This window comes from Fusarium vanettenii (assembly GCF_000151355.1).
Source record: "Fusarium vanettenii 77-13-4 chromosome 2 genomic scaffold NECHAsca_18_chr2_1_0, whole genome shotgun sequence".
NCBI classification, from domain to species: domain Eukaryota; kingdom Fungi; phylum Ascomycota; class Sordariomycetes; order Hypocreales; family Nectriaceae; genus Fusarium; species Fusarium vanettenii.
This window is the reverse complement of record NW_003315867.1, coordinates 3,174,989-3,201,391: the sequence shown is the minus strand read 5'-3', so window position 1 is coordinate 3,201,391 and position 26,403 is coordinate 3,174,989. Positions and strand designations below refer to the sequence as shown.

The 26,403-nt window shown below is 54.3% G+C and overlaps 10 protein-coding genes across 10 annotated transcripts; 4 read left to right on the top strand and 6 right to left on the bottom strand.

Moving 5' to 3' along the window:
- Positions 1-728: 728 nt before the first annotated feature.
- NECHADRAFT_103537 (uncharacterized protein) lies at positions 729-4,750 on the top strand (the record flags this gene model as incomplete). The annotated part of the gene is made up of 5 exons (XM_003046714.1): positions 729-1,322; positions 1,368-2,301; positions 2,355-2,364; positions 2,429-3,624; positions 3,671-4,750. The coding sequence occupies 5 exons, from the start codon at positions 729-731 to the stop codon at positions 4,630-4,632; spliced, it is 3,696 nt and encodes a 1,231-aa protein (XP_003046760.1). The 3' UTR covers positions 4,633-4,750.
- NECHADRAFT_91272 (uncharacterized protein) lies at positions 4,746-6,461 on the top strand (the record flags this gene model as incomplete). The annotated part of the gene is made up of 4 exons (XM_003046713.1): positions 4,746-4,772; positions 4,968-5,029; positions 5,078-5,603; positions 5,649-6,461. 4 exons carry the CDS (start codon positions 4,746-4,748, stop codon positions 6,459-6,461), a joined length of 1,428 nt encoding a protein of 475 aa, XP_003046759.1.
- Positions 6,462-6,757: 296 nt separating this feature from the next.
- On the bottom strand, positions 6,758-8,290 carry NECHADRAFT_33512 (uncharacterized protein; the record flags this gene model as incomplete). Its single annotated transcript, XM_003046137.1, has 3 exons — positions 6,758-7,540; positions 7,571-8,032; positions 8,081-8,290. The coding sequence occupies 3 exons, from the start codon at positions 8,288-8,290 to the stop codon at positions 6,758-6,760; spliced, it is 1,455 nt and encodes a 484-aa protein (XP_003046183.1).
- Positions 8,291-10,140: 1,850 nt separating this feature from the next.
- Positions 10,141-11,079, bottom strand: NECHADRAFT_99351 (uncharacterized protein). Its single transcript, XM_003046136.1, has 4 exons — positions 10,923-11,079; positions 10,688-10,814; positions 10,486-10,599; positions 10,141-10,421 (listed from the first exon to the last, which is right to left on the bottom strand). Exons 1-4 carry the CDS (start codon positions 11,007-11,009, stop codon positions 10,357-10,359), a joined length of 393 nt encoding a protein of 130 aa, XP_003046182.1. The 5' UTR covers positions 11,010-11,079; the 3' UTR covers positions 10,141-10,356.
- A 205-nt stretch (positions 11,080-11,284) lies between these two features.
- NECHADRAFT_58485 (uncharacterized protein) lies at positions 11,285-12,487 on the bottom strand. The gene is made up of 2 exons (XM_003046135.1): positions 12,023-12,487; positions 11,285-11,977 (listed from the first exon to the last, which is right to left on the bottom strand). The coding sequence occupies exons 1-2, from the start codon at positions 12,266-12,268 to the stop codon at positions 11,462-11,464; spliced, it is 762 nt and encodes a 253-aa protein (XP_003046181.1). The 5' UTR covers positions 12,269-12,487; the 3' UTR covers positions 11,285-11,461.
- Positions 12,488-15,426: 2,939 nt separating this feature from the next.
- On the top strand, positions 15,427-16,312 carry NECHADRAFT_58484 (uncharacterized protein). Its single transcript, XM_003046712.1, has 2 exons — positions 15,427-15,863; positions 15,909-16,312. Exons 1-2 carry the CDS (start codon positions 15,456-15,458, stop codon positions 16,182-16,184), a joined length of 684 nt encoding a protein of 227 aa, XP_003046758.1. The 5' UTR covers positions 15,427-15,455; the 3' UTR covers positions 16,185-16,312.
- A 71-nt stretch (positions 16,313-16,383) lies between these two features.
- NECHADRAFT_32348 (uncharacterized protein) lies at positions 16,384-18,827 on the bottom strand (the record flags this gene model as incomplete). The annotated part of the gene is made up of 2 exons (XM_003046134.1): positions 16,384-17,305; positions 17,353-18,827. 2 exons carry the CDS (start codon positions 18,825-18,827, stop codon positions 16,384-16,386), a joined length of 2,397 nt encoding a protein of 798 aa, XP_003046180.1.
- A 1,490-nt stretch (positions 18,828-20,317) lies between these two features.
- NECHADRAFT_34285 (uncharacterized protein) lies at positions 20,318-21,497 on the top strand (the record flags this gene model as incomplete). The annotated part of the gene is made up of 3 exons (XM_003046711.1): positions 20,318-20,464; positions 20,509-20,617; positions 20,662-21,497. 3 exons carry the CDS (start codon positions 20,318-20,320, stop codon positions 21,495-21,497), a joined length of 1,092 nt encoding a protein of 363 aa, XP_003046757.1.
- Positions 21,498-21,505: 8 nt separating this feature from the next.
- Positions 21,506-23,228, bottom strand: NECHADRAFT_103535 (uncharacterized protein; the record flags this gene model as incomplete). The annotated part of the gene is made up of 3 exons (XM_003046133.1): positions 21,506-22,248; positions 22,292-22,979; positions 23,021-23,228. The coding sequence occupies 3 exons, from the start codon at positions 23,226-23,228 to the stop codon at positions 21,639-21,641; spliced, it is 1,506 nt and encodes a 501-aa protein (XP_003046179.1). The 3' UTR covers positions 21,506-21,638.
- Positions 23,229-24,171: 943 nt separating this feature from the next.
- On the bottom strand, positions 24,172-26,091 carry NECHADRAFT_99347 (uncharacterized protein). Its single transcript, XM_003046132.1, has one exon. It carries the CDS (start codon positions 25,960-25,962, stop codon positions 24,256-24,258), a length of 1,707 nt encoding a protein of 568 aa, XP_003046178.1. The 5' UTR covers positions 25,963-26,091; the 3' UTR covers positions 24,172-24,255.
- Between the last annotated feature and the right edge of the window lie 312 nt (positions 26,092-26,403).

Below are 26,403 nucleotides of genomic sequence, written 5' to 3'. Positions count from 1 at the left end.
GATTCCTAGCCCGCGTGCCGAGTCATCGAGGCTGCGTTTGCACATGTAGACAAGCCAATGGCAACTAACAAACGAGATGAATGGATGAAAACACCCAAGGATGAAAGATACAATCAGACAAACAACCACAGACATTGACAGAATGACAAACAACCTTTGAGTGGTCAACGTCTTGTTCTTGACGTGAGTTTGGAGCTTTCCAGAATCGTCTCGCAAGTCACATGCATTCTCTCGTGATCGACCCCACCTCCCCTTTCTAGCGGTGTCCTTCCAAACCAGGTTAGTGCCCGCTGTCGGGCAAGCTTCGCGTAAATTCAGTGGCTCCCTGTTGCTGGGATAGGTGGCTACTACTTACTTCGTGGGGAGAGGTCGTCAAGAGAACTTCCACCTCACCCTCAACTTTAACCATAACTCATCCTTCAACCATCTTCTCTGAGTCGTCGCCTTTTCCGGTCTACGGTCTCTCGCATCGCTCTGGTTCTTCCTTCTGGTTACCGGTTTCACCGCCTGCTGTCTCTTGCACAATGTTTTAGAGACAAGACTCAATTACATCTGATCATCCTCCTCTAACGAATCTCCAATTCAAGCATCTATACTTGGCCGCAAGCTTCATTGCTCTTGTAGCCACCACTTGTACGTACTACATGCATTTTGCTACCTGTTCTTTAGCTCCTAACACATCAGTTCATAGTACTTCACCTAGCTCCAACCGACTAAATACGTTCATCATGGCCGACACCGCCGAGCTTTCTGCCGCTCAGAAGCTGATGCAGAAGCACGCCGAAGCTCCTCACCACGTCACTGTTGAGGATGCCCCGGATGAGGACCTTCCCATTCACGCCCCCGCCGAGGCCTCAAGCTCCGCCGAAGTCGTAATTCCCAAGCCGACCAAGCCTGCCGCCGCTACTCTGGATACTCAATCGCATGAACTGTTCCCTGAGCTCGGTGCTCCTAAGGGCAAGGCCGCCAATGTCGCTCCTATCTGGGGCGCCAAGAATGCCAATGGCAAGACCAATGGAGGTGCCTCCAACGGCGGTTCTCGTTCCTCAACTCCCGTCTCTGGAGCTGCTACCCCTAATAAGCCTTCCATGTTCATCCCCGGCCGCAATGTTGAGACTGTGACTCTTGACCCCCAGTACATCCTGCCCCGTGGCCAGCTCAGGAGGCCCATCACCGACATTATCAAGGACATCAACCGCAAGTCTCGTGCCACCATCTCCATGGCTACCTCGGCCAATGGTCGTTACAAGTTTGATGCCGCCGGTCCTCAGGACGTTGCTCAACAGGCGCTCAAGGACCTGGTTGCTCAGATCGGAACTCGGGTAAGTATCGTACCACCGGTTTGTGACATTGTCTAACGTCCATAGACTGCCATCAAGGTCCCGATTCCCCAGTCCACCCGAGCCCATATCATCGGAAAGGGAGGTTCCATGATCAAGGCCCTTCAGGAGAAGACTGGTGCCAAGATCCAGCTTCCCAAGGTCGATGAGAACAACCCAATCGACGAGGAGGATGACGATGCCACCATTGATGTCACCATTGAGGGTAATGCCCTTTCTGCTGCTTCTGCCCGTGACGAGATCTTGAAGATTGCTGGCGAGCGATCTGCCAATGTCCAGACTAAGGTTCGGGGCATCCCCGCCGCCTTCTACCCCTTCATTGCCGGCCCCGACAATGCTCTGGCCCATGCTCTCGAGGAGAACAACGGTATCCAGATCCGTGTCCCTCCTCTGCAGGCCTACACTCCTGGCCAGGTTCCTGTTACCGCCGTCCCTGGTCAGCGACCTGTCTTTGCCCCTGCTGGCCAAGAAGAGAACCACATCCAGCTTGCCGGTGACCGTGCTGCCGTTCAGAAGGTCCGCGCCGAGATTGAGCGCCAGGTTGCTGAGCTCCACAGACAGCTTGCTGCCGAGCAGCTGTCGATCCAGCGTGGCCGCCACCAGTTCATTATTGGTGATCGTGGTGTCCCTGTCGATCAGTTCTTTAACGACACTGGATGTGCTATTCTGCTGCCCACTGATGAGGACGATGACACTATTACTGTCGTCGGTCCTGCTGATCAGGTTGCTGCTGGTCTGGAAAAGGCCATGGACCTGGCCATGGGTATGCAAATGTCCAACCTCGACATTGCCCGATTCCACCGCAATGCCCCTGGCGGCGCTGCTATTCACGCCGGCAACGTCACCCGCTACCTTCGACAGCGCAAGGAGATTGAGCGCCTCGAAAAGCTCTACCACACCCACATCAACACCCCCTTCTCTGAGGGTGGTGCCCTTCCCTGGGAGCTCTACTCTCGCGAGGGTAAGAATGCCATTCGTGCGCAGTCCGAGATCAGCGGCATCATCAACGGCCAGCCTCCTTCTCGTATGACCTCTGTTCCCGTCGACCCCTTCTTCTTCCAGCATCTCCGCAACAACGTTACCCCCAGGGTCAAGCAGGACTATGGTGTCCAGATGGTCGTTCCTGAGGCTGCCGAGGGCGAAGTCCCTGTTCTCCTCGTGTACGAGGGTCCTGACCCCGCCGAAGGCCCCTACCAGCTGCCTCGCTCCAAGCCCACTGATGCTGAAGCTCGTGCTTTCCAACAAGGACTTCAGGACGCCCAGAAGCACATCCTTGAACTTATCAAGAAGCAGGAGGCCATCACCACTGCCACTCTTGATGTTCCCGCCAAGTTCCACGAGAGACTTCGACGCTTCATCAAGAAGGAGCAGGAGAGCCGCTCTGCAGACCAGATCCCCATCCGGGTCACCAAGGTTGGCACAACCATCACTCTCCGAGGTCCCGCTTCGGCCGTTGAGTCCCTTGCTGCCAAGGCCAACTCCTTTGTTGAGCAGGAGAAGGAGGACGAGAAGGAGCGTGGCTTCACTCTGACCTTTGACTTCCCCCAGAAGTTTGCCAACCACCTCATTGGAAAGGGTGGTAGCAACATCAGGGAGCTCCGAGACCGCTTCGACGTTGAGATTCAGGTTCAGGACGGCAAGGTTGAGCTCAAGGGTCCCAAGGCCAAGGCCGAGACTGCTCGCTCGCACATTCAGAGTCTTGCTCGCACCCTGGCTGACGAGACGACTCACACTCTCAAGATTGACCCCAAGTACCACCGTGAGCTTATTGGTGCTCAGGGTAGCCAGATCAACCGTCTGCAGACTCGGTACAAGGTCCACATCTTCTTCCCTCGATCTGCCAAGCCCGCTGCCGACGACCAGTCCAACGCCGATGCTGCCAGCGATGCCGGAAAGCCTCGTCGCCAGCAGCCTGCTGATGAGGTCATCATCCGAGGTCCCAAGAAGGGTGCGGATGAGGCTCGGGACGAGATCTTTTCGCTGCACAAGTACCTCGAGGAGCACTCTGCCACTGCTACCGTCGCTGTTCAACAGAAGCAAGTTGGATCTCTCATTGGCCAAGGTGGTGCTGCCCTCGACGATCTCCGTCAGGCTACTGGAGCTAAGATCGACGTGCCTGCTGACCGAGACACCGATATCGTGGAGATCCAGATCAAGGGTACTGCTGCTCAGGTTGCCAAGGCCAAGAAGATCCTCGAGGAGAAGCGAGCCGTCTTTGACGACACTGTCGTCCAGACTATTGAGGTTGACAAGAAGCACCACAAGGCTCTTATTGGTGCTAGCGGTAAGTTTCCTGCCTTCACATGTTATGCATTTACTAATTTCTCCAGGTTCTAACCTCCGCGATATTGTCGTCAAGGCGGGTGGCTCTGATGACCGACGAGAGCTTGCCCGTACCATCCAGTTCCCCAAGCAGGAGGCTGATGGCAACACGATCAAGATTGAGGGCCGCACTGATGTTGTGCAAAAGATTATTCAGCGCATCCAGGAGATTGTTGGCGAGCGTGAGAGCCAGGTTACCGAGGTGGTGGATGTTCCTATCGAGAACCACCGCTCGCTGATCGGCCGAGGTGGTGATGCCAAGCGTCAGCTCGAGTCCAAGTTCACCGTCTCCATCGATGTCCCCCGCCAGGGAGACGGCAAGACTGGAGTCAAGGTCACTGGCCGACCCGAGAACGTTGCCAAGGCCAAGGAGCATATCCTGTCTCTGGTCAAGGCGCAGCAGGGTGAGACCATCCAGGTTCCTCGCAACCTTCACCACTCCATCTCCAACGGTGGCCAGTTCTTCCGTCAGCTCCGTAACAACCACCAGGTTACGGTTGACCACGCTGGCCAGCCACTTCCTCCCAAGCCTGATACATCTACCCGCTCCAACGTGGGCGCCCTTCCTCTGATCACTGATGAGGATGATACCGCGACCGACGCCCACTCGTGGAAGGTTGTCCAGGTCGACGCTGGGGATGACAGCGACTTCCCCTGGGTCCTCCGCGGCACGGCAGAGAACGTGGAGAAGGCCAAGGAGGCCATCGCCAAGGCTGTCGAGCAGGCTAAGAAGCACGATGCCACAGGATACCTTGTTCTCCCTGACCCCCGAACCTACCGCCATGTGATTGGCCCCAACGGCTCCAAGGTCAACTCGATCCGCAAGCAGAGCAACTGCAAGATCCAGGTGCCTCGGGACCAAGCCAAGGATGAGGCCATTGAGATTATCGGAACCAAGGACGGTGTTGAGCTGGCCAAGGACCTCATCCTCGCCGCCGTGCGGGAGGGCAGCAACAAGACGCGGGAGTAATATTGGTAGCATCCAATTGGACGGAGCATTGCAGGGAATATGCGACCGTAAAGGTTGAAATTCGACAGTAACTGTTGTAATAAATATAAGAGTAATGAATAATTCTCGAATGCATGCGCTTCTACCTCTTATTCGTGTTCGTGATGCGAGATTAAGCTTCATCACGTGCGCGGCTTCAACGGCAGCCACGTATTTCCTTCTTTTCAGATCTACTCATCACACCGCTCGTACACTCTTCATTGATGTAGTTGAGAGCTTTAGCTTCTTCCCAGCAGCTCGCCGTCTATCAATTGATAGAATATTGTGCGATGGGATCCCAATTGACCTCGTCAAAGGCGCCGTGGGAGGATGTCTCGGCTGAAGAGCAGCTATTTGTCCTAATTACAGGCGCCAACAGGTAGGTCGACCAGGCTGTACACGAAGCTATGCTAATAATCTATGACAGCGGCATTGGCCTCAGTATCGGCGAACGCCTCATCGACGAATTCCTCTCCACGCGGTCCCTAAAGTCACACCTCATCCTCATCCCCACCACCCGCTCCAAGTCCAAGTCCCTGCAGACGATCCGAACCCTGCGCAGCTACGCCCAGCGCGCCGCTCAGACCTCGACCGCCCTACGATCTCGAATCGGCGATTCGTACCGTTGGGAGGATACTGTTGCGCGTATCCACGTGCTGAGCTTGCAGCTCGACCTGTGCGATTTGCGCCAGGTGTATACTTTTGCCGAAGAGCTCGTGCACAGACCCGTTAGCAACCCTGAGGGCTTGGAGGGTGAATATCTTCGAGATGTGCGCATTCCGAGGATTGATACGGCTATCTTTAATGCGGCCTATGGTGGCTGGTCGGGTGTTGATTGGCCAATGGCCATCTGGGTCATCTTGACTCAGGGCTTGGTGCAGTCCGTGACTTGGCCGACGTTCAAGAAGGCGCTGCCAACCTGCATCTTGAACGAGCGGCCCGAGTATGGTCTTGTATGTCTCCCCTCTTGAGTGTTTGGACCTGACTAACATGTATAGCCCGAGAAACCATTGCTCGGCGAAGTCTTTACTGCCTGTGTGTTTGGCCACTACATCCTCGCCCACCAACTCCTCCCCCTTCTCAGCCGACGATCAGAGTCCGAAACCCCAGGCCGCATCGTCTGGTCCAGCAGTCTCGAGGCCGTCCGCAATGTTTTTGACACTTCCGACTTTCAATGCTTCAAGGGTGCTGGCCCTTACGAGTCTGCAAAGCGCCTTACCGATGCTCTTTCTCTCACGGCAACTCTTCCCTCAACCTCGATCTACTCCAACCGATTCTTCACTCTTGACGACCCGGAAGAAGCTCGTGAAAAGCCCGTCCGCCCTCGCATGTACCTCACTCACCCCGGTATCGTCGCCAGCACACTCTTTCCCGTTCCATGGTTCCTTATGTGGGCATACGAACTGGCCCTGGTTATAAGTCGATGGCTAGGCTCCCCATGGCACCCTACCGACAGCTACAGCGGATCCAAGTCATCCGCGTGGATTGCCCTCCAGGAACAGTCGACCCTCGATGAGCTAGACGCCGAGAAGATCAAATGGGGCAGTAGTTCAAACCGTCACCGTCAAGTTGAGGTAAAGAAGACCGAGGTCGAAGGTTGGGGCTGGGAGGGCAAGGTAGAGGACGCAACATCCTTCAAGGAAGACACGGCCGTAGGCGTTTTTAGGAAGACGATTGGAAGGAAGAGGGGAGCAGTGGATGTGACCAAGGAGGATATTGTTGAGTTTGAAGAGTTGGGTGCCGAGACGTGGAAGAAGATGGAAGAGCTGCGAGAGACATGGACCCCTTTTGCTCGAGGAGGAACTGTATGAAAGGTCTGTCGGAGGATAGAAGAGGCTGGAGTTGAAAAGATGGAAAAGGGGTGAAAGAGAGTCGACATAGACTGACCAGTAATGAATACCATGATAGTTAATACTTACTTGGGAGGTCCTTCAGTGAGCACGCCCCAATTGATACCGACAAAATGAATAAATAGCATTGGATCATCTTGCATGGGTATATTGCGAGAATAACTGACATACATGGTCAAACAACAAAGGACATTATTATTATGGCTCCAATTGAGCTTGTATTTTGCTTCTCTTCTCCTTCCCGTATGTGCCCGCACTCAGGGGTTGACAGTTGTAACAGTAGTCCGTGACCGATTCTCCTCATCGGAGCGGATACGGCGTAGAGTTAACTTGTCGTGTCGACCAAAGAGACCTAGACACAACGGCAGGGGTACCACGGCCAAGGCCACAACCGCCTCAAAGATCAGGGCCTTCTTCATATGCTCGGGTGGGTTGGCATCCTTGGGTGCGACAAGAGCGTTGCTGACGATGATGAAGATGGCTCCGAAGAGCTGGCCGCCAGCCCAGGCGATAGTCGAGGTAACTTCTGGACTGAGAGGGTGACTCAATTCGATGAGATACTCGAGAGCGACGGGGACCAGAGAGAAGCACGACGCGCCGAGAAGCGCGAGAACAACATAGGGACCAGCAATAGAACGCGTCTCGGGCATCCAGATAAAGATCAGGTAACAGAGGCCAACGATAGGAACGAGAACCTTGAGGGCGAGTAGGAAGCTCTTTGTGCGGTCCAGAATGGGTGATGAAATGGCAGCAGCAACAAGACCAACCACAATCAGAACGGCGCCACCAATGCCGGCCTCATCGTCGGAAAAGCCATAGGGTTCCATCATCTGGTTAAGCAGAGAGGAAAGAGAGTTGAAGAAGCCAACATAGATGGAGAACGGAATGAGGATCAGCCAGAGCTCCAGAGATCGAGAGACAACGGTGAGTGAATCGCGTAGGTTGAGCTTGGGGGTCTCGGCAGCAGGGCCAACAGGCGTAGGTGGTTTGGCCGGGACGAAGAAAGCAGGGACAGAGCAGACGGTTGACTGAGATGTTAGCTGGGTCAACAACGAAGACACAATACTTACAATGATGGAGACATAGAGAACCATGCTGGATACATCACTAGGTTTGCTGACCATGAAAGGTGTGATCAACTGTCCAAAGGCTGCACCAAAGGGATTGGCCAAGCTTGTGAGGGCCGTTGCTGCTACACGGCCACGATTGGTGAACCACAGATCCGAGTAACGAGTTGGGGCAGCGAGAATGAAAGGTTGAGCGAATCCAATGATAATCTCTCCAGCCATAGCATAGGCAATGTTTCCACCACTGGCCTTGGTAGAGCCAGCATATCGAATCCAGTTTCCAATGAGGATGAGGACAGCAGCAGTCATGAAAGCCAGCTTGGGTCCACGGTGCAGGATTGCAATGCTGATGGGAAAGACGGCCACAAAGGCCAAGAAGAAGGCGGTACTGATCCAATTAATGGTCGAGGTCTTGACATCGTAGTAGGTGGAAGCATGTGAAGATACAGGCGCAAAGGTCATCCACTATTTCAGTCAGCATCTTAATCTTAGCGCAAGCCAGCTTCAACCTACATCCCAGGAGACAATGATGTTCATGAGCGTCAGTTGAGCAAGACCGAACCAGCGGCGTTTATATGTTCGATATTCGGTCGACGCGCCCTGGTGGATGCTGCCATCGCCATCACCATCGCCCTCACCCTCTCTGCGTTCCTGGAGGCTAAAGTCGCGAGATCCGAGTTTCTGTTTTCGCCAGAAGCGACCACCGACGCCGTCGTTGTTCATGATGGAGAATGATTCAAAGAGCCGCTTATGCCGCCCTTGCTTCTCTTCTTGGGCGCGCATGCGTTGTTGACAATGGAAAAAGTCGACTCAAGAAGAGACCGTGAGATTGTGGTTTGTGGATTGCTGATGCAGTGGAGACGACGGCTGGTATTTCAGGGACACTGCAGGTCCGCCCAAAACTTGATCAAGGAGAGTAGGGCAGTCGACAGTGGCAAGGAGTGATGAGCAGTGTCGGAGATGTTTATCGTGGCGGCGGCGGTCGCAGCAACGAAATGAGTGAATCGCGGCCGAGTTGAATGAAGTAGTTGATGGCTAAATCACCACCAAAAGCAACTTTACTCAGGGGATCGACAGGAAGGAGAAGCACATGCAGCTTAATCGAATCTCTCCTGGATTCGCCAGAGGTTTCTCGAGGTCCAGGTCACCTCACAATCGCCTCATGGATTCCGTCTCGTTTCGTCGAGTCTAGCCTTGGGGTCTGTGCCGAACCGTTGTACCACCCTTGGTATTTATTACCTGAGTTAGTACCAGGATCCTCGCCGCGCTGACACGGAGTCGGAGCCGGAGCGTGTTGTTGGTTCGACCGGCTTGCTCTCGCAACTGTCGCGTGGTGTTGGGCTGTTTCAGCTTGGCAGACAGGGGTATATAATTGCTTCTGTGATTTCCTCTGCTGAGTCCTTCGGCGGCGGGAACGAAACAAGTCCGACGATGGAGGATAGAGATGGAGATGAGGTAGAGATGGAGGATGGAGAAACTTGATCTACCGTCTCCAAAAGAGGGGAGATCTTAAACCGACCGAGGTGATAACATTCAAGGCAAGTGCTATCCGTCCAGTTCTACGCTTGCACCTCCCTGGCGAACACCTTCCTGAATCCTCAACGCACTACAACCGTAACGGACTGCGCTTGGACGCTGATAGGTCACTGCTAAACAACGGGAGGCATGCCGCAGCGGCGTTTTAGACTCCAGCCAACCAAGCCCTTGACTATCAGCCATATCTCCCCCTTTCGATCTCGTACAAAAGAGCCATGCTAGCCATGTCCTGTGCCGCTCTCGCTGCTCGCTCACGGCCACCAGTCGCCGTCGCCGTCTTCTTCAGCGGGGGCACGGGGTTTCATCACGCCGGCGTCATTGCCCGATTTGGTCGCCTCGGTTCGAAAAACCTGCCAAGTCACATCTGCGAAATCTCACATGATGGCCAGACTATCTGTTCTGCCCATGCCGCATCTGAATTGATTGACACGCTAAACAGGATCCGAGAGCCTCGATCTGGCGACCACTGCGTGATGGGGGTCGGGCCGGTCTCTGGCCATGGCACATGCAGACGTTCCTCCAAAGACCCTAGAATAGAATAGACGACGGCATGCAGTTTACCTGGCAGCGAGGTTTCAGTGTGCGTTGTCGCTTAAGTTGCTAATGCTGGCCATGTTGTCGATGCTTGTCAACGTTGGCTTGTCAATACTTTGACGAGGCCCCTCGATCTGACTGTGGATAACGGATAACGAGTTTAATAAGACTGCGCTTTCAAGGGCCGGGTTCCGATGCAAGACTCAAGACACATCATCTCCAGGCTATTTCGAGACGCCGTGATGCTCAAGTTGGTCCGTGTAAACGCAGCATATTCAACAGCCCCAGTGGCACTGCAGTTCCTGCAATGTGCCGCGTGCAACATCGGGATAATGCTGTCCTCGATACACCAACTTGAGAGCTCAACATGACTGCGTTAGTGTGGCAGCCAAGGCAGAGCCCAACAATATTCGACAACTACGAGTATAAGAGCCATCTGCTCGAGAAACGTACAGACTGAATCACCATCCACTGGGAACCAGCCAAGACAGACTGGCATTAGTCAAGTTGATGAAAGAAATCTATTCAGGCGTTGCAGCGTATGATACAGAGAGAGCCGTCAGACAGTGCTCTGGACTTGACATCCAACAGACGACCAATCGTACAAGGAAGCCCCCGCAAGAGTATCCTTTGCCTCGTTCCGGCATGGCGTCTCGACATGGTATAGTCATCTCGTCAATACGAATCGTTCGCATCGGATGACTCGGTTGATCGAGTATTTACTTGAGCTTAGCCCAAAGCTTAGGAGCAGCGCAGGCGGTCGCGCAGTGAGCCAGGTGGAAGACTATACATGTTAGCAATTGTACGAGATTAGGCATCGAGACCAGCAGCCTCGCTGTGTGACATACACTCCTCAACGCAGTCCTCCTTGGCACCACCCTCGCTCTCTTGCTGCTGCACGCGCTCAACGCACTCATCAAAGTGGTGCTTGGCGGGAGCACACTGGGGAGAGTTCCGGCACTCTGTAGATGCGTCAGCATATTGGAATTCCAGTCCGTATCGATGACGACAAAGTATTTCGCTCGATTCGTATGAATTGGTATGACGAACCTTCCTCGAGGGTATCCTTGGGGTCGACGAGCTCCTCCTCATCCTCCTCATCCTCATCCTCGTCCTCCTCTTCCTCTTCCTCCTCCTCGGGCTCGTCCTTGGTCTCGGTCTCGGCCTCGGGCTCCTCCTATGCAGTGTCAGCCTTATCGATGAATTCACGAGGCATTGGCCGCGTCCTCCCCCGATGCGTGACGCAATTGATGGGTGAGAGAAAATGCGTGAGAAAATGCCGTACCTTGGGCTCGGCAGGAGCCTCAGCCTCGACGACGCTCCATGGCGTCACGGCCTCGACAATATCGGTAAAGGCGTCCCAGATACCCATTGCGACAGGCGGAAGAATTCACAATGGCGAGTGGTGGTTTCGATTGAGGTGTCGTTGTCGTTCCTGATCGTAAGAGGTCGGAAGCTCTCGGCCAGAGGCACGAAATGAAAACTGATCCGGAACCTAGGTAATTGAGGCAGTTTGATTGGCTGAGAGGTACCCGGCTTGGTCAAAAATACCGCACGTGATTCAAGACCCGAGAGTCTTCCAGTCTTCCGGTGATTATGTCATCATTGACCCGCACTTTAGCCGCAACAAATAATCATCACAAGTCTGCTTGATCTATCATCTCATTTCTTCTAATCTGATAGCCATTGACAAACGTAAATCATGTGAGCAGGTCTGCCATCGCTACGATACAAAAGTCCCGACGGTGCAAAAAAGACAGTTCATAATGCAGTGCTCAAATCTTGGTATCTTGACCAGTCCTCGATGTGGTCGAAATGCGGCCGTTAATCATCGCGTTCGTATACTCCCCTGTCAATCTCCCCTCGAATGTGATCCTCCAGCCGGATATTCAACTGCTGGGCTTGCGCCTCGTCATAATCTGGTGGCGGCTCATCTGGCGCCCTCCGGCTGGCGGCACTGTCGGATCGATCTGGCCGCGTATCCAAAGTGGCTGTGGCTGGTTGACTAGATTGGGCCTCGTAGGCTGGTAGAGGTTCGTCGGGAACATCAGCGCCAGGGCCCATCTCTCGGCGCATCTCTTGATACTGGAAGAGGCGCTCCCTCAACCGGATGTAGGTCTCATTGAAGTCCGTCATGCCGCCGTCGGAAAATGTGAACTTGACTTCGACTCGTGGAATGTCTGGTGGAATGCCACCCCCAGATACTGGGATGCAGTCCGACTTCCAGACCCATCCCCACCACATCGAGGATGAGGTCGTAGAGTCTTGAAATTTTAAGATGGGAGCACTAAAGGATTCGAATTTTGGTTCTTGGGTAGGTTTCGATGGTAGATACACAATCTACAAGGTCAGAACGTGACGACCAAGACGACAGAACAAACTCACTCTCTTGTTGGTAAGGAAAAGGGTGCCCCTATCGCTTTTCCGTTGGAACGAGGTGCATCGTGATCTCAGCTCCTGGGGCACAGACAGGTCGCATGAGATCCTCGAGTCGAGCTTCATCAAGATGCGTTCATTGCCAAGCTTGACGAAGCCGCCCTGGTTAAGCATAACCCAGCTATCGGCATTGTCAGGGTCGACGGGCCGCGAAGGAGGACGGCTCGTAATCAAATAGTCGTGAGGGTTGTCCATTGTAGGGCGGGGTCCATGACTACATGGGCCGTAGATGGCGGGGCGGTCGACGGGCGGACTATGCCGCGGACGCCGTGGGCGCCGTGTACTGGACGGGACGGGACGGGGGGATAGGACGGAGGTGCAAGGACAGGACGGGATGGTATAGAGCGGAGAGTGACGGGCGGGAGGGTGACGGAACGGAAGAGAGCCACGGGCAAGGATGGGCCTCGGAGACTGGGCGGGAACGGAAGAGACCAAGGGCCAAGGTAGAACAAGACAAGACGGGGAGAGGAAAGGCTCAAGGGGAAGGGAAGAGGCTCGCGAAAGAGGCTTACTTTATCGACATTGTCGCGGACAGGGTTCAAGCGACCCTAGCTCGTGGACGAATGGCTCCAGGCTCCGTACCGGCAGGTCAGGACGTGCAGGCAGCTTTTAGTAGCTCCGAGATCTTGGAGCGAGTGGCTCTGCGGCCGGGTTGGCCTCTGGGCCTTGGGGCCTGGTGCTGGTGCTGGTGGGGGGTGGGTCGTTTGGACTGGACTGTTGGACTGGACTGTTGGAGTTGGGTACGGTTAGAAGCCAAGGGCAAGGTAGCGGTAGCGGTAGCTAGAGGCCAAGGCGCGACCAAGTTTGGGTAGACCAAGGAGAAGATGGGTGGACAGAGAGACAGACAGACGAGAGGGAGGCCTGCGACCAAGGACCAAGGCAGCAGGAGTAAACTCCCAGGTGGCTGGTGGCTGGAAGCGATGCCGTAACCAGGTGGGGGAGGCGGCGATTTGATCGAGTTGGCGGGCGATTTCGATTTGTGGGCAGGCGGCGTGCGAGACAAGACAGGCGGCGATGGTGTGATGTCTAGAGTCGCAGCAGATGCAGTACGGCGACTAGAACGAACGGTACGTATGATACAGCACTCTGTCTCGAGCTGGAGGGATGGCTAGAGCGGCTGATGTGTGGGAGGGATGAGGGAAGGAATCAGTGTCAGTCAGTGGATGGAGTAAGGTTGGAGATGCAAAGTTGGGCGCTGCGGATCGATTTTTGGGCCGAGCCGCGGTGCTGATCTGCCAGGAGGTCCACGGTCACGGTCCACGTTGGGTGACTGTCACTTTCCGGGGCCAGAGTCGACCAATGAATATCATCATCCGCGTCCTGGGTCCTCTTGAAACAGTCCACCACGTGCTCGACGCAGTTCCGTTGTGTCTCGAGATACATCCATGCCTTCAGAGACCTGGCTGTGAGCTGCCCAAACAAGCAATCGGATAGAACCATCAGGCTTCTATACAAGCATCAACTTCAAACACCACAGCCACCAACACTCTGCCCTGATACGTACAAGCATTCTCTCATATACCCCTGGCATGTTAGACCCTGGCCCCAACGCTGAGCTCGTTACAACCTTGACATCAACTCCTCTGAGCGAGGATCCTGATGCCCCTCACAGGACCAGGACCAAAACCCCTCCCTCCGTATCTAGCAGATCCGGCACCTGCCCATCGTCCGTGAAACGGAGACGCCTGAACGCAACAGTTACAATCAACTCGTCTCACCCAAAGAGTCTCCTTCTCTCTCATCATAACCCTTACGGAAATCATATCCGGCGTGTGGCCTGTCAACCTCGTCCATCACCCGACTGGTCTTGGCCGGCTTAGCGAAAGCTAGACCCATCCACCCAGGCTCCGGCATCCACCAGCTCAACTTCAGCCCAACCAAGTGGGTTCACGACACAAGACCAGCAGTCATAAATATCGACTCAGTCCTGGCGGGATATAACACCAGCATGTGTACTTTATTTTGATTCTCCTCCTCATGGGACTCGACACCACGAATCATGATGCCTCAGAAGAGGGGCAATTCATCCCACGCCAACTACGGATACCTACGTCTCTACAGTATGGTATGCATCGTCTAGCTGCATCCAAAGGACCCAGCAATCGACTGAACCCTCAAGACCGGGACAACCGGGATGGTCTCTGCCCCAGCTCTCGGACAAGCACCAACGGCTGACCGAGAACGGTACGGTACGGTGCGGCGCGGCTTGGTTCGTCGCGTCTCAGTCTGGGGTGTCATGCACTAGAAACTGATCAGCATCGCATCTACGCTCAACAGGCTCATTATCCAGACCAACTCATCCAGCCATGGATCCCAGCCTCGGCCCCGCCCAGCAACAGACTAGAAGGGCCTAACTGTCTGGAAACAGAAGACAACAGCTGATGTTGGCAGCAAAGGCGCGCTATCCTCTGTACCATGAGATTCGGATCCTGTTCCTGTGCATAAAGCAGCTCAACCCGCCGTACTAGACCGTAGTGATGCCAGGTGCATCGTCCTGCGTCAGGTCGGACCCTGGAGTGTTCCATGCGCCTGGGGACATTTGTATGATCCTTGACGACAATAGATCGAGCACTTGGTAATCATCACCAATCTCGGAATCTATAGGAACAAGCGAGCATGATGCATTGCAGCTCGAGGCCTTGGATAGGTCTAATAAGTACCTGCCCTGAGTCGCTGAGCCCTGCATGCGCACCTGCCTTCTCACCATTCACGGTCAATCGCTTACAAGTTGAGGCGGGGTTGAAAAGTTGAATTTTCCCTGAAACACCAACAACCCGGTTCCAATGCCTCATCATGACTCGGCAATGCAGAGCCCAGGACGTCAATCGCGGCTGGGGCCGTTGACAGGACAGTTCCCATCCTCCGTCACTTGTCCCTTGCTCAAGAGACACGTCATTTCTGACCAGCCGAGCCTCCTCCGTCACCGATTGATACCTGGACTGGAATTGATAGCCCGTCAATGCGTTCTCTTCTTGTCCTACGACCCCGCTTGAGTCGAGAGAATAAGAGAGGAGAAAAGAGCCAACAAGGGACGTCATCTGCGAGCTCCATCCATACAGTAGCTCCTAAGCTAGGGTTATGCAGCCTCCCTCGCAGCCGCAACAAGCTCCGCTCAAGCTTCCGTCCGCAAGGCGGAATCCCACGTCTCCATGATTGGCTTCTGCAAGACCCTCGCTGCCTCCCCACCATCCTGGCAAGGTCTCGCATCGACATGTGCTGGTACCGAACATGATTGGACCTCCGGGTTGATGGAGGCTCCGGAGTCACGGAGCTCCCATCTCCATAACAACTGATCCTCCTGCGATTATCGCAGCTTCACACGACAGATACCGATACTCCATTGAGCCTCTATTCTTCACCGACTTGTCCTTATCCTCTCAACATGGGTTCTCACACCGAGAATATTGCCAAGCTTCAGCAGTACACTGCGTGTGATATCTCAGATGCACTCCTAAAGCTCAAAGTGCCCGGTGCCGGCTTCATTGCCGACCTTGACCTCTACAGCCACCCGGGGAGCAAGCCGGCTTCGGTTACCATCGCTCCAGTCTCGACAGTCTTGTTCGCTCGCAAAGGAGAAGATCTACCAGAGCCAAAGAATATCCCCAGCGGTGTTCATTGGGCTGATCTGACACAACCAGGAACAATTGTCGTTCTCAAGCAGCCAGAGGGTCAGAAGAATGCCATCTGCGGTGGTATCATGGCAGTTCGCATGAAAGTGTGCCAAGCCAAGGGCATAATCGTGGCTGGGCGCGCCAGGGATATCGAAGAACTCAAGAGCACTTCCTTGCCGGTGAGTCCCATGAACCTGGTTACTTTCAAACTCTGAGACTTGCAGATTTGGGCCCGTGGATTGTCCACTGTCGGAGCCGGTGGCGGAAGTGTGCCCTGGGCCACCCAGGTACCTCTGGACATTGATGGAACCCTCGTGTCTCCAGGCGACCTGGCATTTAGCGATCCAATCAACGGGGTGGTCGTCATCCCCCAGGACAAGGTGTCTGCGGTGGTAGAATTGCTGCCCAGGCTGACGTCGGCCGACGACAAGGTCAAGGAGGATGTTCTCAAGGGTGTGACAGTCTACGAGGCATTCAAGCTGCACCGAAGTAACCTGTGATGACCAAGCCATAGACACAGTGGCTGGCTGGACAATACGCTTATATGTACCATAACGAGTGAAGGGACGACATACACTCGATAACGCCGTGTCATCAGTTCATTAACATGCCATCATCAAGCAGACGCAACCAGACTACCAACAATGTCCCAAACAACCATACACAAAGAAAGAAGAAACATTCCGGCCTCCAGACTCATCACATCCACTCGTCCTTCTTCGGCGCCGGCGGCTTATCCAGACCAAAGTCGAGCTTGGGCATCTCAATCTTTGGCGCCTGCTCAACCTTTTTCTTCTGGCCCCCTCCGGCCTTCTTTGGCGAACCCCGGGACTCCGGTGGCGGCCCAAATCGTACATCCTTATAATCCCAGCCATCCTCAGCAGCCGCTGCGACCCACGTGCGAAGGCCGTCGTGTACGCTTCCATAGAATTTCTCCTTGCAGAGGCGAAGACTACCTCCAAGACAACGTTCCCATCCGGAAATGCGAAACTGTGCTCGCAGAGTATTGCGCTCCTCGACTGTAGGTGTGCACGCCAGGATCGCATTCATGAGATCGAGGTGGCAAGCGAGGTAGTTGGTCGCATCCCATTCTACTCCGCCCACGTACGGCGCTGCCGGCACAGGAGGGCGCTCCTGAGGAAAGTGCCGGAGCATGTAGGTATACGGACCAGGGTTGGAATCTGCTGATGAAGGGCGCTCCGAGGGGAGGTCTACGACGTTGACGTTGTGGAGGAATATCCAAAAGACTTCCTTGGTCACGCAGACAACCTCCTTACACCATACGCGATATGGCCTCTCCTGCCTCATCTCCAGGACAAACGGCAACGGACGTTCGTCCTCCTTGGGTTCTGGGTCTCGCAAATGTGAGAGGACACTCTTTGCTCTCGTCACCCGCTCAGTGGGGCTTGCAGACTCGATGTATGTGAAGAGGACAGACGTGATGATGTTGCGCGTGGTGAACTCGCTGGGACCCTTCTTCTCAGGGTCAAACAGCATGTGGAGGAGCTTGGGAAACAAGTCACCCTGGATCGTGTCGAGATACTGCATGGCGCGAGCAGTCGTCGACAATGCCTTGAGACAAAGAAGGTTCTCGTGAAGGAGCGCATCCTCATGTTCCTCCCTACACCTTGTCAGCTTGATCCAACTGTAACCGATAGTAGAACTCACCTCCACTCAACCTCCATGATGCGGTTGAGGAGACCAACAATCTCCTTCATGCCGCCTTGCTGGATAAAGTCTTCAATCCAGGCGACGGTTTCGTTCCGCAGCAATAGTCGAAGCTTGTGAACCTTGCCGACTTCGACGAGCTCAGGCTTCTGGACCTTTCTGAGATAGGCTACATAGTCGCCCGGGCCTTGCTGGAGCTTGATCTTGGAGAGGATGCCCGAGTTGGCTGATCCGCTTGATCCAGGAGGGGCTTCACTAACCACGCTATCGGTCGACTTGCTCCTAAAGTGGCGACCAAGCGTGCCATCGCCCTTGGACTTTTTGACCGGCTCTTTCGGCTCCTTGTTGTCCTTTTTTCCCCGAGAGAGCGTGAAACTCTTTCCTCGTGATCGCTTCGGCTTGTCTTCATACCTGCTCGCATCAACCGAGCCATTGCTGTTCACACTGTCAGTAGAGCAGGGCCTTTCAGCCCTCAGAGCCTGCATCTCGGCCCAGTCCTGACGGATAAACTCCATCTTGATGGTGTTGCTCAAATTGCGCATCTTGTACCTCTGGTTCTCTGGAATGTTTCGTCGATCCAGCATGGCCTCGAGGTGCTTGTCGACATCCTTGGGATCGAGCACCCTCTCGGTGGGCTCGGCGACGGTCGACATGGACTTGGATCGGCCGTGGCTGAATGTAAAGGCACTCAGGACCTTGCCGCGGCTACTCTTACTCTTGGACTCGGTCGAGTCCTTGGAGCCCTTTCGGGACTCGTTCGGGAAGCGGGCCTTTGTTGGTGACGGTGGTGACTCCATCTTGGTGTGCATGGGGTGGAATGACTTTGGTCTCTCTCTGACAACAGGTCGATTGCTCATATAAAGGTCCTGGTCGCTGGGTCTCCTTGTTGCGTCGAGACTTGCACGTTGGCTTCGTGGCTCTTGTGTCAGAGGGTTTGATGTGAACTGGGCGTATATGGGGGTGGGCGCAGGTGGTTCATCGGGTGTTCTGTTTTCCTTGTCCTTGGAGTTCATGTCCTCGTCGGATCCGAACCTGCCTAGGTTTTTGAGGGTCTTGGGCCTCAGCAAACCAGCCAAGTTGGTTCCCGACTTGGTCTTTTTAGGTTTGGTTGGCGAGACGTCGCGGGACTTGGTTCCCTTGATATCATTACCAGCTGCCGTGATGACAGTAAAGTTGCCGAAACTGTTCTTGGTCGGTGATGGTGATCGGCCGCGGTCGTCTCGGTCGTCTCGCCTGGGGAAGCGAGGAATGGGCTCCTGCTGATTGCGCTGCAGCTCAGCCAGGGCACCGGGGTTGGAAAAGTTCTCAAATGCCATGATCTTGGGTTGTATCGGAGGCGTGGTGCCCTCAAAGGGACTCAGAGGAGGGCGGTCTTCGTTGGAGGCCTGGCGACGGTTCATAAAGGATTCGAGTATCGATGACTTTGGCCTTGGGCGTCGGCCCGGCTCGAAGCTGTTGACCTCGAGGGGATTCATTGTCGTCTTGTTTTGAGACAGTCCGATTGATGGCTAGACTGGCCCTGGCTCGATCAAGGACAAACGACAAAGCGTTGGGTAAAGAGGATGCTGAAGAACATAAGAACGGAAAACAAGAGACTTCACCTACGGTGAAGGGGAAACAGACTAAGATGCCGGATGAGACTATGCCATTGCGGGAGAAGAAAAGGAAAACTGGGGTAACAGGTGGTTGACAAGTCACGGATAGACAGGTGCAGGCCGTTGCGGTGCAGGTGTGGATTGTTTATCGGGGCGCGGCGGTTGACCGGGAGACGGGGGCGCCCCAGTGGTGCTATCTTATCGGTGCGTGCAGTGGCAGTGGCAGTGACGGTGACGGTGACGGGCGGATGATGCACCGCCGATGCACGATGGTGTGGACGAGCCTGAGCGGGTTAAATTTGGGCCTTGCATGTTTGACGTCTGTTTAATTGTTGCAGAGAGAATTGAAAGGGCAGGAATTTGCTTGGTTCGTGGTCAATGTTGATCGACGATAGGGATGGTCCTACAAATAGATCTTGAATCCTACCTCGCAAGATTGATTACCCACAACACTCTAGCCAAAGACAGCGACGTTTTCAATGCTTTTCATGCTTTCAATGCTCCATGATATAGATTTGGGCTCTTGATAATGCTTTGTTCGCTTGATAGCCGAATCACGTCAAGATGCTAGTGCTCTCCATCAGATGTTGATCTGGCCATTGACCTTGTCCTACACCATGTCCATGGACTGGCATATTGTCCGTGAGTAATAGGGCTGTCGCGGGTTCAAGTGCTACTGCATCTAGTGATGGGAGGCATAGTTCATCCTCTCATCCTCCCTGCCGAGTCTAATGCCGACTTGCAGTGTCTGTGGGGAACGGGACGAAAATCGGTACGGCTCGGTCGAGATGGAGGCTATCAAGAGAATGGATGAAGATGCAGAGGAAGATGTCGAGTACCTAACAACAATGGATAGCAAGAGATAGAAGTTCAGTATAGCATCACGTGGTTGGTATTCAAGGCAGGAACCCATCCAGGTATCTCCTCCATTCACCTCCACCATCTCCATCATCAAATCAATCACGACTTCCAACTCTTAAACATGCACCATCTCCATCTCCATCTGCCGCCGCCCTCTACCGAAGTCTTAACCCCGGCTTCTCCACCATGACAACCCCATAACCATCAACCCCACCACTTCAACGTTCAATTGTGTCCCCAAGCGGCCAACCGCGTCTCCGGAAACATCCCTTTTTAAATGCCAGATTCCCGCTCTTTAGGCCGAGGCTTGTCGTGTTTTAAATCGTGCGTCTCTTCCCGCTGCTGCATCTCGTGGGGTTTCTCGGGATAAATGTTTAGCCTTCTGCCCCTCCATCGTCACCAGCTGCTCATGACTTCTTTTACTCGTCTTTGACTTTGATTCCTCTTCAACACCAATTGACTTTGTTTTTTTTTTGTCTATGAGGTTCATCCCAATACTCGCTTCCAAAATGCCTGTTCATCATCTCATGGTTGGAACCTGGACCCCTCCGGGTGCCATCTTCACCTTTGCTTTTGATGATGAAGCTCTCACACTTGACCTCATCAAGAAGACCGAGATTCCTAAGGACGAGCCCATCTCATGGATGACTTTCAGTGTAAGTCGAATTGAGACCAATTGATCACCAGCTGACCGTCAAAGCATGATCGGAAAGCCATTTATGGCGCTGCCATGAAGAAGTGGTCCAGCTTCGCCGTCGAGTCGCCAACTTCCATCACCCACCAAGTGTCTCATCCAATGCAACACGATCGTATGTCTCGCACCCACGACTCAGCTTCTCAGCTAACTTGTCAGCCAACGCCTCTCTCGCGACGACAAATACAAGAGCCATCTTTCTCCTCGCTGCGAACAAGCCTCCGTACGCCGTCTACTGCAACCCATTCTATGATCATGCTGGTCATGGTGCCGTCTTCACGACAGACTCTACCACCAAGGCTCTCAAGGAAAATGTCCAAAACTACCCCTACCAGCCCAACACTGGCATTCACGGCATGGTCTTTGATCCTAAGGAGGAGTACCTGTACTCGGCCGATCTCCGTGCCAATAAGCTTTGGGTCCATCGCCGCCGAGAAAACGACGCTGCCCTTGACCTAGTGGGATCTGTCGAGTGTCCCGATCACCGAGACCATCCCCGTTGGGTTGCCATGCATCCCACGGGCAATTACCTTTATGCGCTGATGGAGAAGGGCAACCGCATCTGTGAATACCTCATCGACCCGGCCACTCGTCTCCCTGTGTATACGCATCGACAGTACCCTCTAATCCCTCCTGGTATCCCTGACCGGTGGACACAGTATCGCGCCGACGTGTGCGTGCTGTCTTCGTCAGGGAAATACCTGTTCGCCTCATCGCGAGCCAACTCCTTTGACCTCACCGGTTATGTCGCCGCCTTTGCTCTGTCACCTACAGGCGCCATTGAGCGCCAGATCTGCTTGAACCCTACGCCTACAAGTGGAGGACATAGCAACGCCGTGGCGCCGTGCCCCTGGACTGACGAATGGGTGGCTATTACAGATGATCAGGAGGGGTGGCTGGAGATTTACCGCTGGCAGGACGAGTTTCTTGCTCGCGTAGCCAGAGTGAGAGTTCCTGAGCCCGGTTTTGGCATGAATGCCATCTGGTACAACTAAAACAAAATAAAGAGAACAAGAATGTCATTACGAAATGTTACGGACACTAACTGTCCTCGCTCGAGCTACCTATTAGCCTGAGACGCTGATGTACGTGCAGTTGCCAGAGACACCTGCTCGCTGATGTCATACTCATATCTCCTACTTTGCACCATTGGTTTTAGGTCCGTGATCGGTATCGTCCTCAACAGCCTCCTCGTGGTCGTTGCCTAATAGCGGCGTTCGCTCATGTCCTCCGAGACGCTGCGTACTTGTGAAGCCAATGTGTGAAGCCGCTCGCGGGGGCAGACGACTTGAAGTTGAGGTTGAAGTTTCGAGGGGAGTCGCCTGATTTGCGCCGAGCCCCTGCTTGATCTTGAAGAGACTGCCGCGAGTGTTGTTGAGAGGTTTTGTGGCTCGGTTGGCGGGACCCAGACGCAGCTGCTGCCGCATCTCATCCAAGCTGGCCTTGACAACAACCGGGGTTCCTTCAATGCCGCCGTCCGAAGTTCTGCGCTTCATGTGGATAGCAGTCTTGGCTCCGTTGTGAAATCCGCCCTCATAGTTGCTGTGGTAGGATGCAGTTTCGAGGTTAGGGGTCACATGGTTTTCATCAACATCGACGAGAATGGCAGCTTCAGGTGCCTGTCTGCTGGCGGTGGCAGCCACAGCGGCAGCTCCGGCTTGGATACGACGGGCTCGGGGGGCGGGAGTCAGGCGTCGAATGGCCTTGTGGACATCGACATAGACATCGGATTCATCAACAATTTCCCTAATTGGTCAGCTTTGGTTGGTCAGAAGAACAAACAACTTACTCTCCAATCAGCTCCTCAATAACATCCTCAAGAGTAACAACACCCAGGGCACCGTGATCCGATCCAGGGAATTCCGAAACAAGCACCATGTGAGATTTGCCCTCCTGGAAAAAGTTGATGATGTCCAAGCAGCTGGTCTCCGGTCTTGTCTCGACAATAGCTCCAAGGGGCACTTCGCGAACGGGGATCTTATCCTCGGGGTCGTACGTGATGAGAGTCTTGACAAGAAGCATGCCAACAAAGTCCATGTGGTTTCCAGAGCGATAGATGGGGATGCGCGAGTATCCTGAGGACAAAATATCATCCATTGTCTTCTCATCAAGGATGTGGTCCTCAGAAAGGGTGTAAACATCGTCCATAGGGGTCATGACTTCAGCAACGGGCTTATCCTTCAAGTCCAAAACAGCTGTAATAATGGTGACCTCATCCTGGTTCAATCGCTCCGAGAGCTCTCCAAGGGACTTGTGGAGGGTGACAAGCGTCTTGAGGCCGCTCTTCTTGTACAGAGTGCCATGGTCCTCTCCAAGAATCCAGTCAAGGAGCTTGGCGATAGGCCACGATATGGGACCAGTCAAGTACATGAGCATCAAAACTGGCGTCGACATGTATCCGCCGATAGGGAGTCCGTATCGCACGCAGATGGACTGAGGAACGATTTCACCAAAGATAACTACCGTTGTTAGCTTCACTACCGACAGAGTCGTACCGACATACCGATTAGGATTGTACTGCCGACGACCGCAGCAACGCCCCCGCCAAGAGTTCGGTCCAAAACAACAGGCAATGACTCGTTTACGACGACGTTTGACAAGAGCAGCGTAACCAGAACCCAGTGCTTTCCGCGATTCAAAAGTTTCAGCACGCGCTTTGCATTCTTATGCTGCGGTTCGGTAGGGTCGCCCGAGAGAACTTGAAGGTAGATGCTGTCCTGTCCCATCAGGCTATGCTGGTCAGCGTCGCGTGGTGCCAAGAGGAGAGGGGAACTTGCGCAATGGTCAGACCGGCAAAAGCACCACCCAGGAGCACCAGAGCCATCGAGGCAACGGCGAGAACCCAGAGGTCAGCACCCTCTTCGTCATGATGATGGCCTTGAGCTTGAATTGGGTGAGCCGAGACTGCCGTCAAGCTGGCGCCAAAGACTCGGCCCATGCCAATGATGGCGGGCCTTAGGGCGCTATACCGAGCTGCGCGTCGCGTCATGATTGTGCGGTTTCTCCGGGGAGAGGCTTTGAAGCAAATGCGCGAGGTCGGGTGAGTATACTATCGTCTGAACGACTGATTGAAGAATAATGTTGTCGAATCGTCTGCGATCACAGGCACGAGATACTCGGGATGACAAGTGACAGGGCGATAGTGGCTGGAATGTATCTGAGACAGTCAAGGATACGTCAAGAAAAGCTCGGAAAGATTGGCGAGAAGATGAGAATCGAAGTCGAAGCAAGCTTGTACTGTAGTCGTCACGACCTTCGCACCAAAGGCGATTGGTGATGAAGAAAGTGGAAGGAAGAAGTGGGACGAACGTGAGCGAGCTATAAGAGCATCGACCTGTTGCCGATGACGCCAACAGGGAGCTCCCGGCGAGCGGCGCTGGGGCTGTGATTGGCCAGGCCCCGATTAGCCCAGGGTCCAAATGCCCGACGGTTCAGCACAGTCCACTGGGTTACAGCAGCTAACAGTGCTACGCCGCCCTAATTTCGCAGCTAGCAAATTACGCGGGGCGATTGAGGCGCAGGAGTGGAGGGTCGCAAAGGCAACATGAAGTCATCATGGATGCGGACCTTGTCTCCCTTGTGTTTATTCGCAATTTTGAGTTAATATTCAAACAAGGGTCAATTCGGTTCAGTTCGAGGGTTATTTCACGTCAATTCGAACCATCAAGTCAATGCCAAGTTGATTGGCCAATCTATCTATGGTCCAAGCTTCCAGGGCTACACCTGTACTTATCTGCACCTGTCGTAAGGTACCTACAGCTGCACCAGACTCACATCCAACACTCCCTCCGAGTTCTTCAACCCTTCCAACACCTCGTTACTCACCGGCCCAAGCACCCCCAGAATCATCAATGCCTCGTCGCCCTTGGGGTCCGGCGGAGTCTCGGCTCCCTTGGACGCCTCCGGGTCGAGACTTGCCACCTGCATCGACTTGATGTTGATCCCATGCATCCCAAGAACCGTTCCGACGCCTCCGATCTTACCAGGCTCGTCGTAGTTGTGCAGGATGATCAGGGTCCCCTCGGCCGTAAAGACACCGTTGAATCGGTCCAGCTTGGAGATGAATACCCGCTCGTCACTGGCGTAGCCCTCAATCACCTGTTCCCTGCTGCTGCCCGTCTGGTAGGACCGCAGTGTCACCAGGTTGGCATAGGTCGACGGCGAGTCACCAGAGTGCGTCTCGCTGATGACAATTCCCTTCTCTTTTGCGATGAGCGTCGCATTAACAATGTTGACATGCGAGTCACTGAACGACGACACCAGTCCCTTGACCAATGCAGCAAACAGCGGCTTTGTGTTGGACATGCTGGCCAGGTCACCGTGGTAGATGAGCTCGAAGCGCCGACCCCCCATCATTCCGCCCTTGTGTCGCGCAAAGTGCTGCGTATACAGACGACCCATCTTCTCAACGAGTTTCACAGAAGGCTGCAGCTTGCGATATTCCTCGGGCATGATGATGGGTGCGTTGACGGCACTGGTGGGGAGACCGCCACGCAGAATCCCAAGCACCTGCGTGCAGACATCCATCGACACATTCTCTTGGGCCTCGATCGTTGATGCTCCCAGGTGAGGCGTTGCCACGACCTTGGGGTGCTTGCTGAGCTGGGCAGCTATCGAGTCTGGGGCCAGAGGCTCTGTAGACCACACATCGATGCCAGCTCCTGCGATCCATCCCTCGTCAAGCCCCTTGATCAGTGCAGCTTCATTGTACACGCCGCCACGAGCAACGTTGAGCACGCGAGCTGTCTTTTTCATCTTCTTCAGCTCTTCCTCACCAATCATGTCCAGCGTGGTGACCAGAAGAGGTGTGTGGATGGTCAGAAAGTCGACGATTGGGAGCAAGTCTTGCAAGCCAGACACAAGCTTTACGCCTGCCTGACGGGCCATGTCGGCGCTCGCATAGGGGTCAACAGCTACGACCGTCATCCCGAGGCCTTTCGCCATGCGGGCAACGTTCATGCCGACCTTGCCCAGGCCGATGATTCCGAGAGTCTTGGAGCTGGCTTCTGAGCCTACAAGCTTGGATCGGTCCCATCGGCCCGCCTTGACGCTGCTATCAGCCTGGCCAATGTTTCGGGCCGTCGCTAAAAGAAGTGCAATGGTATGCTCTGCCGCAGCAATGATGTTGCCTGAGGGGGAGTTGACGACTATGATGCCTTGAGTTGTTGCAGCAGGGACATCGATATTGTCAACACCGACGCCAGCTCGTGCGACAACCCTGAGCTTTCTCCCGGCTTGTAAGACGTCAGCCGTGACCTGAGTCTCGGAGCGCACAATGAGGCCATGGTAGTTGGGGATCAAGCTGACGAGTTCGGCAGGCGATAGGCCTTTTCGTATGTCGACGTCAAAGTGAGGAGTGAAGAGGGCCAGACCGTCAGGGGAAACCTTTTCAGGGACAAGAATGCGAGGACGATTTGAGGTGCCATTGGATGGCGTATCAAAAGTAGCAATAGGAGCCATGGTGAGTTGGATAGTCTACGTGCTGTGTAAGAGCAGACGAGTCTCTAGAAGCAGGCGAGAAGCCATCAAGGTTCAGGGCGATGACCCGGTATAAGTAAGTCGAGATGACGTCTCCGCCTTTGTCCTCAAGAGATGACCGCCACCCGCTACTTCTGAACCAATCCAGACAGGCCATGCCATACTGAGCGTCCGCAAAGTACTTCAGTGATTCCTTCAATGACAAGTCACGGACAGAATGCAGAGTCCCGTCTTTAGGACCAATCCCACGCCGAGCCCACGTATATTCTCTCGACGCGGGGGTATTTCTGCACGCGAGTTTCAGTGAGACGTGACCAATTGTCGATAAATGTCGCGGTGAGAGCGCGGGGGGAACAAACGAGGGACGTCCATGTCGTGCAACGAGGGAACGACGCTTGGGGAGATGGCACACAAACATTGGGC

Bases quoted from the DNA above. Each gene is read 5' to 3' on its own strand.
- NECHADRAFT_99351 (XM_003046136.1), bottom strand. From the start codon at position 11,009: ATGGGTATCTGGGACGCCTTTACCGATATTGTCGAGGCCGTGACGCCA. The intron at 10,815-10,922 runs GTACGGCATTTT...GACACTGCATAG, and splicing joins AGGCTCCTGCCGAGCCCAAG to GAGGAGCCCGAGGCCGAGAC. The intron at 10,422-10,485 runs GTATGTCACACA...TAACATGTATAG, and splicing joins GGAGGACTGCGTTGAGGAGT to TCTTCCACCTGGCTCACTGC.
- NECHADRAFT_58485 (XM_003046135.1), bottom strand. From the start codon at position 12,268: ATGGACAACCCTCACGACTATTTGATTACGAGCCGTCCTCCTTCGCGG. The intron at 11,978-12,022 runs GTGAGTTTGTTC...CTGACCTTGTAG, and splicing joins TTTTCCTTACCAACAAGAGA to ATTGTGTATCTACCATCGAA.
- NECHADRAFT_58484 (XM_003046712.1), top strand. From the start codon at position 15,456: ATGGGTTCTCACACCGAGAATATTGCCAAGCTTCAGCAGTACACTGCG. The intron at 15,864-15,908 runs GTGAGTCCCATG...TGAGACTTGCAG, and splicing joins TCAAGAGCACTTCCTTGCCG to ATTTGGGCCCGTGGATTGTC.
- NECHADRAFT_99347 (XM_003046132.1), bottom strand. From the start codon at position 25,962: ATGGCTCCTATTGCTACTTTTGATACGCCATCCAATGGCACCTCAAAT.